Genomic DNA, 14,567 nt, shown 5'->3' on the forward strand with positions numbered 1-14,567 from the left:
ACCCATGTCGTCATTCGTCAACATTCTCTATTCTATACGGAGTACCTAGTTTCAAACTGATTATTCTAGACATTTATACACATCTAAGAAGACCATTTAAAAAGACGTTTACAAAAAGACAAAAGAAGACAACATATTCACATCCTCCGAGGCCTAGTTACTTATATCAAGTACAAAAGTCGTAGAAGCGGCTGACTATTTTTGCTCATATTATACGACTAACGTAATATAGATACAAACTTGTCATTAGGAGGGTAATATAACAATCCAAATGTGCTACATATACGGAGATCACTTCAAAAAAGAAAAGATATGAGCGGTGAATCCCAAAATCCAATAGGACCAAAGTCCCTAGTGGTCGCTGTGCATTGCAATATACAACTGAGGCCAACCTGGACCGCCATTTTTGGGCCAAGACTAGGTGGAGAATGGGACAAGAACATTGTACAAGTTCGGTTGATGAATTGGTGATCATTGAGAATATTAATGACAACAGTCATGAGCCGGAAATAATGAAATCGTGAGAAAGGCACGAAAATCACCCAAGGTAAACATGATAGCAGGTAAAGAAGCCTGTGTGAACGCTAATTCAAAAAAGTAATGAAGAGATAGTGAGAAGTGAGAAGTGAGAAGACACAAGGAAGAGGGGTCATGTAGGAAAGAGACAAGTGAGGTCTATATGGTTGGGTAAACAGATGCTTGCAGCGAAGTGCTGCAAGATGCAACGAAGTCAAGGAAATGTAGGAAAGACTGTAGGGGATCAAATCAAGTAGGAATACAGAGGGAGTGAGAAAAGAGTGAAATAGGAAATGTAAGGGGTGGAGTGAAAGTGTTGGGTATCAAGGGCCAAGCGATCAGTGCACAGAACCGATATTAGCGCTTTCGCGGTTCCAATCAAAGTCGAAAGACCAGAGAGGAAGACCGTTGTTGCGTTTCGACTCCGCGCCATCATCTAGTAGGATAGCCTCGCTACTATCGGTGCGTCGGCGGGTGTGCTGCTTCGGATCCCCGGGGATGGCTGGCGGGGGTCCTCTTGGGGGTGGCTTCGGAGAGGGGAGGGGCGAGAAACGATGAATTGGCAAGGTGGGGGTCAACGGTGAAGCACCGCTGGTGGAAGGGGAGGGCAAGCTCTCCGAGTAGTCCGCACTGAAATCAGAAGAGGAAATTTTAGTGCGAGGTTTCCGTTCACTATCCGACCCCGAACTTTGGGAGGGCGTTCCATCTTTGTATTGGGTAGCACCCTTTTCCGACCGGATGTCGAATGGCGGGAATACATTGCTGAGACGCAGGAATGAGGTGTCGGATCCGCAGAAGGAATCGCGGGATGGGCCAGAGGCTAGTGATCTTCTATCCGCTCCTTGAGCATTGAACAGACTCGGTGTGACCTTGCCCTTTCGAATACGCATCGCCTCGAGGAGATCTTGCTCTTGACGGGTCACGGCGATTACACGACTCCTCCGGTTCAACTCTTTCAACTCTGCGGGGGAGCGGAGAGGCTGCTGGGGGAATTGCGCCAGAATCTCATCCGGGATAGTGGGGACTCCGCTCGAACGGCGAGTTTGCGTGGTCCGTCCAGTTGTTTGAGACTTGTCATTAGAGGATTGAGCAGCCTTTCGTGGGCGAGGTACTGGCACTGGCAGGCTGTTTTCGGTTTGGCGGGAGCCACGGGTGCTAGTCGAGAGTCTCCGGTCAAAGCGTTTTACCGCCGTGGCAGTGGTCGCGTGGGCAGTGGAAGCTGTGTAGATCTGGGGGTCGTATTCGTCGTAAGTAGCCACGCTGTCCCTTCTAGACTTGCTCGTATTGCGCTTTGACTCGGTGGTTGGAGTTTGATCCTCGTCATCCTCGTCCTCTGAAGAAGAGAGGCAAAGCATACTGGTATTTCGCAGATCTTTGTTTTTCAAGGTGCTTTTGCTGCTCTTCTTGGTCAATGAGCTCTTCTCGCTCTTTGATTTTGACTCATTGGTCTTCCAAGATTCCTGGGAGGTGCTTAGGCCGCGACCACGCTTGGGGTCTGGACATGTAGCAGGACTCAAGTACGTCTCCTTAGGTCGAGAGGGGCTGTGGGCACGTCTTGAGCTCTTCCGAGGTTCTTCGGGGCGTTGCTGTTCTTGCTGCAATTTCTCGCGGCTAGTAGTATACATGCTTGAGCGACTCAAAAGTGATCGTCGCCCCGCATATCGATCCAGGGCCAAATCAATCTCACTCGTCCCTACTGTCCGCTCAAGTGGTTGCTCCAACCAGTCGCTACTTTTGCTCTCTGCAATGGAAGGCAAATCCGAATTATCACCACCATGCTTGGGTGGGTCATTTTTGGTGATCGAAGATCGGCGAGGAGGGGGAGGTGGTTCGACGTATCTCCTCCTAGTAGAATTGCTCGTACCGCCGGTCATCCTTTCAATCTTGTTGGAAGAAGATTCCGGGACAACTGTAGAGACGGGAGAAGGGGAGTTGACCATTCGATGGGGGGAAAGCAGTGTTTGTTGTGTGGGACTCCGTGGCTTCGGGAACAAGACGGAAAGATCGATTTTTGGAGGACGCATCTTCCGCTTAGAGTCTTTCGGCGGATCTTGAGCCTTCGTGTATGTCACTTCTGGCTGACTCCCGAGTCCATTTCGTACTCTAGGTTGGAGTTGGTTCTTGGGTGATTTGGAGGATTTGGGTGATTTGGAGGATTCTTTCGAGCTGAAATAGGAGAAAAGGGTGGACGAGGAACCAGAGTGGTGAACCTTTTTCGACGGCTTGGGGAGCGGCGGTGCGGCCTCCTGCGATCGGTAGTCATGGCCTAGCAGAGGCGAGGAAGCCCGTACACGAAGGTTTTGATCGGGAGGAATGAGAGTATTTTCTGAAGCGCGCGGGAACGGAACGAAGCCGGAGCTCTGCCTAGGAGCATTATCGGGTGGCTTCACAAAGCTCGGTCGGGATACATTTGGAGGTTCCTGCCACCCGCCATGTTCCGTAGGAAGTGATATATCGGTTCCGAAAAATCTTTGGGCTTTCGAAGTTCGCCGATCGATTCGGGTCTGTTCCTGGGTGCTCATTGGGTCGTGTTGTGCCGGTTTGCGACTCGATGTTCGAAGCGGCACATGGACCGGTGTGATCTCTCGGTGTCCCATGGTGGGAGAGGGCGGGCAAGTTCAATTGTTCATGAAATCGTATGATGCGATGGGCTCATGGGTTCATGGACTTATGGGCTTGTGGGCTCTGAGTGCGCAAAATATGTGGCAGCTCAGCGGGACCCCGGTGGTTCAAGTATTGGTCTCGGGTCCGACTCCAATCTACTCCACCAAATTAGTTCATTAAGTCTGCAATTTAGGGGAAATTGAGCTAGGCGTCAACGTACCTGGGAAATAGAGATAATTTTTGGATATTTAGGTGGTGAGTTGGGAATTTTGGAGGGTATATAATCTTGGTGAAATAAAAAATCCGAGCAAAATGCGTGTCAAGTTGGGGTCGGGATGTTTTTTTTGTACGTCGACAAGATAAATTATTTAGAACCTTGGAGGGATTTCCTATTCCTACGGGTCCTGAAAGGGGGAGAACTCCGCAGATGCCTTGAACCAGATCCTCATAGGCTGAACAGTAGTGTTTCATTTTATTCCAATTTTAATTGCGAGTGGAGCACGGCATCTCCAGAGCTGATCGACATACGATATTAGAAATATTAGAAATAGTACTCCGTACATCCGGAGTACGGAGTGTACGGAGTAGTATAGGATATGTGATGGCCTCGGGGAATTTCCAGGTTGGCTTGTGATAGCTGTGAATCTGATCAGGGGGTTGACCATGTTGATTTGTTACCTACCTATAAGGACTACAGATCATGCTATATAGCATGCATTTGCATCACACTATTATTCTTGGTACAGTACGTACTTTGTACATTTGGATCTCATTTTTAACCCTATATTGTAGGAGATTTACTCCCCCTTACTGCGGTATCTGCAACCTAAAAAAGAATAACCAACTTCGTGAAGAACGTGGTGGCTTTCTCCGTATTCTCCGTAGGTGGACGCTATTGACGCCCACAAAATCCTGTTCACATCCTTGCCGTCGCTAATTGGAATTATTTATCTTTTGCTCCACTCATTTAGCTATCCAATCCCCTCCTATCCACTCGCATGGATACTTTTTCCCTGCACTCCGTAATCAACAAAGCTATCGCTAGAAAATGTGGAGTCCACTCGAGGGCTAGAGCCAAAAACTATGGAGAATTGCATTACAATAGCTGATGCCAATGCACCAAAAATTCAACCCGCTGCGGTCGCGTCTGAGAGCCAAGATCGACAAATCGATCGTTCACCGGCCCAATGCGCCGGGGCGAAGCTCTCTAAGATCTCGTTATGCACGAAGGCCCCCAGTATTATAGATGAGGTCTGCCCCACTCAATGTGCTCCATGACAAATATCCGTGGACTCCGTAATCGTAATCCTTCCCCCTTAGATCCTAACGCAGTGAAATTTCGGCTACGGAGTACGCAGTAAGAATACTCGCGTTTCCCGGGTAGCCCATCGCACATGCATTGTACCAAAGCCCACAGGAACTGGTAATGATCGACCTGCATGTGGGTTCTTCTTTTAAACTCAACCTTTCACATGTGCTGGGAATGAAAATGAACTGAGACATGAATTCAATCGTTTGCCGCCTGACAGCTTTGACGGCCCATGGTTGTGGATAAGTGACGCGCTGTATTCTGTACACCGGGGACCTACTAGTAGTACAATATCAGAGCCGGCGACCAAGACAGTAATCTCCCTAAAAATAAAGAGGCACAGACACCACTATAAACAAACTTTCGTATCCTTGCAACCAAGCCCATGTGCCGCGTCTTAGACCCACGAGGCGGAACAAGCAGTAATGACACTCCCGGGAGCGCAATTTCATTCAGATCGAGATCCTTGTCCCTTGTTCATCCGAGATCGATTCACCGAACGCCGATCAACCCCCTATACGGACTTGGCCGGTTTTCGGACTGCCACTCCGGGGACTTACGCGTGCGAACCAACAATAGGAAGCCCTATGCCGATCGAAGGAAATGAGCTGCAAACAGATTCTTTGAATAACCGTTAGGAACACAACTCGAGACAAAAAATACTGTGTTACGCCACATTTTACCCCAAGTCCAGGCAAACGGAACGCACTATTGAATTCAGGCTAGTGATTTGGCAGGTGGCTAGGCCAAATTGTCATGCGGATACCCCCCGCCTGATGGTCGCCAATAGTCGACTCCAATAGCCTAGTATGGTTCCAGGGTTTCGGTTACGCTCTATTGTCGATCTATTGTCTGCTGTGCAGATCAGGGAACGAAAATCAGGGAAATCCTCCACTTTTGACATCCCACTTTCCAAAATTTGAGGCTTCACTCCGTGCATGATTTTGCGGCAACAATGCACAAAATTGTAATCCATACAAAGAAACCAAATCGGGATATCTAAGGAGGTAGGATAATGGACCACAAATAGCAGAGGAAGGATAAAACAAACCCTTCTTTTTTCACTCCGTCAAAGCTAGCTACATATCTACTCCATATTCTGTACTTACTCTAATATGATGTGCAGCAAAAGGTTCAGTCTTATGGACTGTGCTGTACTCGGAACGACCCAGCGGTCTGGAAGAAGTGGAAGAAGTGGATATGTATCCAAAGATTTGGGAAACACTAGTCCTATACTCCGTAAACTACTGCGATCATTCCTCTATTTAAGCTTCATCTTCTTGGCCTCCCAAGTATAAACGACATCTCTGAATTCCTCTTCATCTTTCGAATCCAGCAACAGCTTCGACACGCTGTTTGAGGTATGCCCCTCGAAGAAGTACCCATTGGCAACCCGCTCCCAAAGCTTAGGTTGCCAGCGAGGATCGATGGTATTATACCACTCACCGGACTCACTAATCAGAATACCGAGCAAGGGTACACCAGACTTGGACCAATGTGATCGAACCATTGGAAGGGGGTTAGGAGGGGGTATATCGTACTTCTCGATGATTAGATCATGTATAGCCATGGACCTTGTCACAAATGTATGGAGTCACTTACATATTCTTCAATGAGCAACATCGAGTCCAAGATTTCGCTGCAGATAGTGTTGCAGGCCGGGATTGTCTTGTTGAGCAAGAATTTGCTGCTCCCTATCTTATAGTAGTGTTCCATCTTCTTGCCCTCCTCTGATCTCATGATGCCAAGTCTCCGGATACTGTGGACTGCTGCACGAGCCTCGCCATTGCTACAATCTGGCTAATATTAGATAAATGCTTTGAAGTAAAAAGTACGAGGCAGTTATTTGAAACGAAAAGGTCATCTTTAAATAGGGCTCCATGTATATAGCTCATGTCCCAAATCTTGCTACAGATGTGCTTTGTTCGGATAAGACGGAGTATAAAAGATTTTGCCCAGCATCCTTGACTCAAAGCCTTGGAAATCTGGCGCAAATTCCAAATTTAAACAAGAGAGCATTAAGTATTCGTGGATTGGGCATACCAAATTCGATATGAGAGAAGAATTGTAAGAAGTGCTACGATAGCCACTTTTATGAGATATGCTTCATCTGTGATTATGCTCCTACTAGCTGCCCCCTGCCTCTACCTCTGCCTCTCCCAGGTCCGGATATGGGTTGCGCTATCCCCTGCCACCTATTTCTGGTCTCCTCCAACAAGTCTCGCGGAGTTTTACCCTCCGCATTTGGTTGGTTCATCAACATAACGGCATCTTCCCCAGCAGCGTTGTTCAGAGCAAGCATAATCTCATCCTGAAGTCTGATCTTGTTCGCGGTTGTCACTTCCGTATCTCTCCCATCACGGCGTACATGATCATTCAAAAACCCTCGCGCTGCCGCATGGAAGGGCGTTTCGCGAAGAGCGTTTCGAGCTCTGAAATCCGCTCCATGCTCAATTAAGAACTTTGCCGCTGAGAACTGTCGCAGATTCTGAGCAAAGACGTGCAATGCTGTTTTCCCGTTGTTCTCGGTATGGTTGATATTGGCACCGTGTGACAAGATTGATTCCAGGAGCGTGGTGTTGATGGGGTCGCCTTGATGGGAGTGGTACCCTAGTAGATGCAGGATAGTACGGCCCGAGCCATCGGGGATCCGAGGGTCAGCCTTGTATTCGAGTAAATTGCGGATCGCAAGCTCAGCATACTGGGTGCAACCGCACCTAGCGTGGCTTCTAGCAGCATAGTGCAGGGGCGTGGATCCAGTTTTGTCAACAAGGTTGATACCAGTAGAATCGTGGTCGAGGAGCAGTCGAAGGTTTCTGTGATTTTGAGCTGCTTATCCAGGAGTCTGCAATCAGACTCGGCACTGCCGCTAGCTGCCCAGTGTAATGGAAACCGCCCATCACTGTCACAGGAGGAAGTCAGGTCAGGGTTGCCGTTGGCCTTGTGATTTTGATGATTCAAGAGCAATTTAACAGCATCAGAATTATAGAATAAGCTTGTCAGATGGAGCGTAGTCACGTCATGCGTGTGAGTGTCTGTGGTACTGGACTGAAGTGGTACTCTGGGGTGATGAAGGTGTTGATGTTTAAGATAGATATCGGCACCGGAATCAAGGAGCCGTTGAATTAATGGACCAGTACCCGTTGACACAGAAAGTCCAATCACACTGTCTTGAACCTGATTTCCCCAAGGGGAGAGATCATTTGGCAAAGGGGGATTGACATCTGTCGCTGAACAGCCCCGGTCGAGAAGAAAATTGATCAACTGATGGCTTCGCGTAATCCGATTCCGAATCCACTCATTCCGATCAAGGCCCTCATCCTCCGCTTCGTCGGCATCTTCATCGGGATATATCAGCGACCCCGCAGCGGCGAGAATCGGCGTATCTCCGGGGTCATCTCTCTGATGCAAATCCACCGATCCGAGCGGTAACGGATTCTCTGGATCGTCATGGCTGTCCAAGATGAAACGTACGACATCAATATTTGCTGCACCACATGCGTCGAGCAGCAGGTGGAAATTGGGATTGAGCTTTTAACGATTTCTGGGGCTGCAGTATACACCCCCAAGAGGATGCGAAGAGTCTCGGGGCTACCATAAGAGGCTGCACTGAACAAGGTGTCCTCTAAGTAGAGTGTCCCAGGGGCAATCACATCCTCGGGAGAGCACGAGGCAATGAACTGGCGGGGGGGAGAGCGATCATTTTGCTTGATGATGCTCACAAGGTGCTTTCTGCGTCTGCCGATGATTTGAGAGGGGGATTCCGGAAGCTCCAACTGGCTCGAGGTAGGAGAATTACTTTCTGCCATAATAATTTACTCTCATTTTTCTCTCTTCACTTGTTCCCCTTCTTATGTCAACCGGTTATTTGTGAAAAAAGAGAAAGTGCGAAAAAAAAAGGGGGAGATGGAAGAAGAGGGAAGAAAAGAGGACGAAGAGGGGATTCCGACCTCGTAAGAATGGAGCACTATATCGTCGTTCGCTTCCTCCACCGAAGGGAAGTAAGCCTCGCCACCGGGCGAGGTAGAAAGAAGAGAATTCGCTCTTAATCCGAGTCTTTAATATGTTAGACCTGATCCTCAATTAAATCAAAGTAAATGCTAAGAAATTAGGAGGCGAAATAGGGAAACATACGTGTGGAAGCCGCTGTCGACGCTTCCGTAAAAGCGCCTCGTCCTCTCCCAGTACGAAGTCCGCGGATATTCAATCGTGTTGTCCCGGGAATCAGCAAACCCAGGCATATCGTAGGATCCGGGACACTCCGGTGTGTAGAATACATGTATTCCCAGGCTGCGCTCATCTATTAATTTTGTGAGTGATAACACTAGGAATAGGCAACAATAGAGTGTATATACTAGGCAATGGCGGGTTTTCAGAACACATTGTTCTCAACCGTCGGATGAGGCCCTTGCCTTTAGAAATCATAGTACGCATGCTGGCTCGATCCCCATGGGGGCTAACAAAATCTATCCTTGGGCCGTTAGTTAGGCGATCTGTAGTGCCGCGCTTACCGAAATTGCCGACGGTGAAGGTGTAAGATTCCAGAACCTTGTTTGACGAGGTAATGACAGTAAACTGGACGGCATGTAGCACGCCTCTTAGGAGAGCATTTAAGACGCCATTTTCCTAGAAGAGATGTATATTAGCACAGCTTAATAGATGTGAATATATCGGGAGACTCACTAGAAGGTCGAGAAGCTGATCGGCTTCATCACTTATGTGTCTTTCAATCACCCATATAGGAATATATTCCGATCGGTTACGTCCGAAATTGCCCTTGCTCTTCCCATTTACAAAATGGGCATAGTTGTAGCGCTCATGGAAGCAACAGCCACCCTAATGTGACCAAGGATGTAGGCATGGCTGTATAGAGCCTATGGTTAATTGTCTACCTGTGCTTTTATTTTAACATTTTTTTTCTTCGCATCAGAAATCTGTAAACGTCACTTTGCTCTGAAATATATATTCGGATATATTCGGACAACTTTGTCTCCTATGGGGTTCCCAGCGAACAAGAGGCCGGGTGATTCGAAGTCAAGATATAATTCTCTACAAACCTATCACCTGTCAAGCCAAGTCTAATACTACGAAATATCATCGATCAAGGATATCACAGGAGGCAGGGCTGAAGAGTTGTAGTACGTAAAAGCAACCAAACCCTAAATAGATGTGGGGGGACCTCGGGAGGCCGAGACATCTTAGATATCAGTGGATATTCCACCTGGGCAAGATGTGACTTGCATAGAGTAAGGAGTAAGGGGCAACAGTCTACAAGATTATTATTCCATGCCCCTGTGCCCTTTGTCTTATGCCCAATGAGCCCCTAGTAAATAATTTCTTCAACATAACAATGAGATCCAGCCAAGAAGCCACCCGAGGCACGCCCCCACCTCACGTGATATGTGGCGATGGCAAATAAAAAACTTGATACAACTTGATTTGGACGAATAGATTACAATAGTCGGTCGCTTATGCCGTGTCATGTCTTTTTGGTTGGTTTTTTCGGAGGTTCTTTTTTAGATGTCTACTGTATTTGGGTGTATATGAAGGCGGTAAAAAGTACTTTGCAGAGGACTTTTTGATATATAACCTTTGATAACCTTGATAACCTTCGATATATATGATTTAGGGGCAAATATGAATATATATTAATCTATTACGTTGTTAACGACATGGGCAAAAGGACATCTGGAAGTCCATCTGCTTATCTGACTGTCATTATCCTCGGTCCCACCTCTATCTGCTGATTTCTGCCGGTCTAGAGCAGACCCAGGGGATGGCTTTTTTTTTCTCCAGGTTTCACACTCAGATCATTTTGAATTTGACATAGACAATAACAAAGGTAGAATATTTTATATTAATATATTAATAGATGAAAGAATAAATTCTAACCAAATAAGCAAAGAATCCACCAAAGTCAAAAATCAAAGATCAAAAATCAAAATGTCGCACGTTGGGCCATGACATCGTCCACCTACGGGAACCGGAATAAATGTTGTTCTCCGCCCCAACTCCTTGTCAGCCGCCACTGTTTCTTTCTCCCCTTCCCTTTGCTTCCTTGCTTCCATTATTTGTGTTTTTGTTTCCACTCCCCCTAACAACATTGAACTTGACTATTCTCCGTTCTAACATGTGCTGAATGCCCTTTGCATCGATGGTTCCGCTGGTGTACCGTGCTGAGGGGGTGTTTCACTAATAAAAAAAGAGAATTTGCGAAATCACCGTTCCTTTGTCTTCTTGCATGAGCTCGCTTTACAATGACTTCAAATGCTCCTACCTCCCTTCAAATATCTGAGGTCGACTCGGCTTTGACCGATCACAACGCGTCCGTATCTACGCCCTCTCATGCGACCCACAGCCCCGGATCTCGATTCACTCATCCTCGAAAACACGAAATGGACGAGAGAGAGGAGCTGGGCCAAGGGCCATCAAACGCGGCTATCGGACAGTTTGGCTTTGCTCCTACTACCAGAACTACAGTGGTGACAACCACCACAACCACCACCACCTCTTTCCCGCCTCTGACCATCAACCCCCCGCGAGCCATCAAGGATTTGGATGCCCGACAGTACCCTCTCGCCTCATCTCAGACTCCAGCGGCCTTAAGAAACCTCAAGTTCAAGATCGGCGACAAGTCGATCATCTTTAACGAGCCTGAGGATACCACAAATACTGCTGCTGAGGTACGATCCTATGCTATCCTCTCGGTTTCCATGGTTCCAATACTCACAGTATAATATATAGTACAAGGAGAAAAGCGAGGCGTTGAAATCATCAAACGGCCAGATTCGCTCTGTGAACTCGTTCATTTCCGAGGGCGAGAACCCCACTCGCCGGCTAACCCCTCCGAGAATAGCGAGTCAACCTTCTAGTCACCTGTCAAACAATCGTCGTCGTGCTGTCTCCCCCGTCACACTGTTTGATGCTCGACCTTCGGTTCTTCCGCGAACTCGCCCGTCACGAGTTCCTTCTGAGCCCATTACACGCCGCACTCGCCAAAGTGGCGTAGGATCAACCCATCTTGCCGCTGGTCTTGCCACCCCAGACACCGAAAGCAACCTGGGGGGAGTGGGTGAAAATGCGGCCCCAAGGCCGAGGATTCATAGCTCGGTGTTTCCGCGGAGGGAACCTCCTTTGCCGTCACCTCTCTCCTCTGAAATCGGAGCTAAAGGCTTGCAGACATCCAACCAAAATTCCTACTTGCAAAATGCGTTGTCTGGGATTCGTTCGAACCCCGAAACTCAGGAGTCCCAGGCCACTGAAACGGATGAGAATGGCCCTCCTGCACTTGAAGCGGCTTCATTTGATGATACGACATATGGAACCCAGGAATCTGCAACGCAAGAACGACCTGAGCTTATGTCTCAACTATCGGCAATAGACAATGCCATGGCGCAAGATATGTGCCTCCCGAGCCCGAGTCTCTCACCGGTCGCTGCTATGAATGCCCTCCATGGCGAATCCTCCTTCGAGTCAGAAGCGCTTGACGTTGATACAGATTCCAGTCTAGATCATAATGTCTCGCGTTTCTCTAAGGCTTTGCGGCTTCAAGATGCAGATGAGACTCGGGTAAATGGTCATTCTCTCGCAAACTCCCGGTCACCACCTTCACTTTTAGATATGCCCAAGGTGTTGGAGTTCTTTGACTCGGTGCCTGATGAGGTCAAGACGTATCTCATGTATCAATTCCTTCGGAGATGCCCTAAGCCTACTCTCCATTTCGTGGCCGATGTGGTTAACCCAACTTTGAAATGCGACTTCCTAGCTCTTTTGCCGCTTGAGCTCAGTCTCAACATCGTCAAATACCTTGATGTTCAAACCATGTGCCGTGCGGCGCAGGTGTCTAAGAGGTGGAGACACATCACCAATTCTGATGAAAAGAGCTGGAAGAACCTCCTTGACCAGGACGGATATCATCTCTCAGATGGAGAACTAGAACGGGCTATAAGACAGGGATGGGGATGGCAGTTGTCCAGCGGCCCTGAAGCTCACGAGGAAGATCTCAGCGTTGTGGCCCTATCCAGGGCAGATATGGAGGTGTCCCCTGTCCCTTCGATGGCGGGTCCCAGCAGCAGAAGCCCTCTGGGTTCTCTGCCAATCAGCCGACGAGGCAAGCGGAAAGCAAACACGCGTGCTTCAAGCCGGAAGCTTGCCAAGCGGAAGGTCTCATCCAGCGGAGGAGAAATCGCCGATCCAGACTGGAGGAAAGATATTGCTGCGTCCGAGGCTCCATACGCCGCTGCCAACGCTGCAGCTGCCGCAGTGCCCTATGCTGAAGTGGGTCTACCGTCTCTCCGTGGGCTGTTCCTCTTCAAGGTTCTCTACCGTCGCCACGTTGCCATTCACAAGGGATGGATGCAACCGGATGTCAAGCCACAACATATTGCTTTCCGTGCTCATGACCGCCATGTTGTTACTTGCCTGCAATTTGACGCGGACAAGGTTCTTACCGGAAGCGATGACACTAATATCAACGTGTACGACACCAAAACAGGTGCATTGCAGGCAACATTGGAGGGTCACGAAGGTGGAGTGTGGGCTCTTGAGTATCATGGCAACACGCTAGTCTCTGGCTCTACTGATCGCTCAGTGCGAGTCTGGGACATCGAACGGGCCAGGTGTACTCAGATCTTCCACGGCCACACCTCCACCGTCCGATGCTTGCAAATCGTCCTGCCTACCGAGGTCGGTAGGGATGCAAGTGGTCATCCTGAGATCATGCCTAAAGAACCATTGATCATTACTGGGTCTCGTGACTCGAACCTTCGAGTGTGGAAGCTCCCCAAATCCGGTGACCCAGTCTACTACCAGAATGGTCCTACAGTGGATGATGCTAGCTGTCCATACTTCATGCGTGTGCTCTCCGGCCATCAGCACTCTGTTCGTGCAATTGCAGCCCACGGTGATACCCTCGTAAGTGGTAGCTACGATTGCACGGTGAAGGTCTGGAAGATTTCCACCGGACAGACTTTACACACTTTACAGGGTCACTCGATGAAAGTGTATAGCGTGGTTCTTGACCATAAGCGCAATCGCTGCATCAGTGGAGCCATGGACCACATGGTAAAGGTGTGGTCGCTAGATGATGGAGCCGTCCTATACAACCTCGAAGGCCATACCTCCCTCGTTGGTCTGCTCGCTTTAGAGCATGATTTCCTTGTCTCGGCTGCCGCTGATTCCACCCTCCGAATCTGGGACTCCGTGCATGGCCACTGCAAGAACACCTTGAGTGCACACACCGGTGCCATCACTTGCTTCCAGCATGATGGGCAGAAGGTCATCTCGGGCTCTGATCGGACACTGAAGATGTGGGATGTACGAAACGGCGAATGTGTTCGAGACCTCCTCACAGACCTAAGTGGCGTGTGGCAAGTCAAATTCAATGACCGGAGATGTGTTGCCGCAGTGCAACGTGACAGTTTGACTTATATCGAAGTAAGTGTTCTCTGAGGCATTCCAATCCTTTATGCTAATATTGCTTCCACCTAGGTTCTCGACTTCGGTGCTGCACGGGATGGAGTCCCGGAAAACAAGCTTGCGAAACGCATTGTCGTCAACCGACGTGGGCAGGAGGTCCTCAGCGGAATCGAAGATGACGACTCCTTGTCTGATTGAGATGTCTAGGCCGCATTTCTCTTCGGCCTCAAGTCGATGTCTCAACCTCCGATAACCCTCCCCATACTACTTATTCCCTTTCCTCTATCTTTTCTTCTCTTCTCACTCTATTCCCCCATTCACGATACCCATCCTTACAGCTCTCGTCTTCCATCGGAACAAATATCCTTTGCATAGCGTGGTCGGCATTCTTTGGTCTTGCAGCATTACGATAAGGGGCCAGGCGTTGTTTTTTTTTTCCATATCTTTTTCATCATCTCTTATGTGGAGGTTTTTTATCATTCTGTATTCACAAATATTTGCCTATCCCCATGCATACTGTCATACGTTTTCTTTGTCTTTGCCTGATGCGTATGTGACTTCCCATTCTGTTGCCTACCAGGTCGGTGATTCTTTTACATATTTTTCGCCTTGCTTCGTCCGTATCGGACTGCTCATAATAGATTGATTATGATCTTTATCTCAAGTTCTGTCATGAGTTTTGTTGGTTTACGCTTTCCATGTTTATTGTAATTGTATTGGG

The 14,567-nt window shown here is 48.4% G+C and overlaps 3 protein-coding genes across 3 annotated transcripts; 1 reads left to right on the forward strand and 2 right to left on the reverse strand.

The window, feature by feature from the left end:
* Window positions 1-854: 854 nt before the first annotated feature.
* On the reverse strand, window positions 855-3,113 carry N7455_012511 (uncharacterized protein; the record flags this gene model as incomplete). The annotated part of the gene is made up of 1 exon (XM_040952773.2): window positions 855-3,113. The coding sequence occupies one exon, from the start codon at window positions 3,111-3,113 to the stop codon at window positions 855-857; it is 2,259 nt and encodes a 752-aa protein (XP_040816905.2).
* A 2,577-nt stretch (window positions 3,114-5,690) lies between these two features.
* On the reverse strand, window positions 5,691-9,219 carry N7455_012512 (uncharacterized protein; the record flags this gene model as incomplete). The annotated part of the gene is made up of 10 exons (XM_065606901.1): window positions 5,691-5,969; window positions 6,032-6,225; window positions 6,665-7,130; window positions 7,211-7,883; window positions 7,991-8,205; window positions 8,380-8,485; window positions 8,564-8,729; window positions 8,941-9,055; window positions 9,113-9,127; window positions 9,193-9,219. The coding sequence occupies 10 exons, from the start codon at window positions 9,217-9,219 to the stop codon at window positions 5,691-5,693; spliced, it is 2,256 nt and encodes a 751-aa protein (XP_065460067.1).
* A 1,467-nt stretch (window positions 9,220-10,686) lies between these two features.
* N7455_012513 (uncharacterized protein) lies at window positions 10,687-14,044 on the forward strand (the record flags this gene model as incomplete). Its single annotated transcript, XM_040952673.2, has 3 exons — window positions 10,687-11,112; window positions 11,174-13,864; window positions 13,919-14,044. 3 exons carry the CDS (start codon window positions 10,687-10,689, stop codon window positions 14,042-14,044), a joined length of 3,243 nt encoding a protein of 1,080 aa, XP_040816883.2.
* Between the last annotated feature and the right edge of the window lie 523 nt (window positions 14,045-14,567).

The sequence above is a fragment of the Penicillium solitum genome, assembly GCF_028829755.1.
Source record: "Penicillium solitum strain IBT 25940 chromosome Unknown utg000009l_segment0_segment0, whole genome shotgun sequence".
NCBI classification, from domain to species: Eukaryota; Fungi; Ascomycota; class Eurotiomycetes; order Eurotiales; family Aspergillaceae; genus Penicillium; species Penicillium solitum.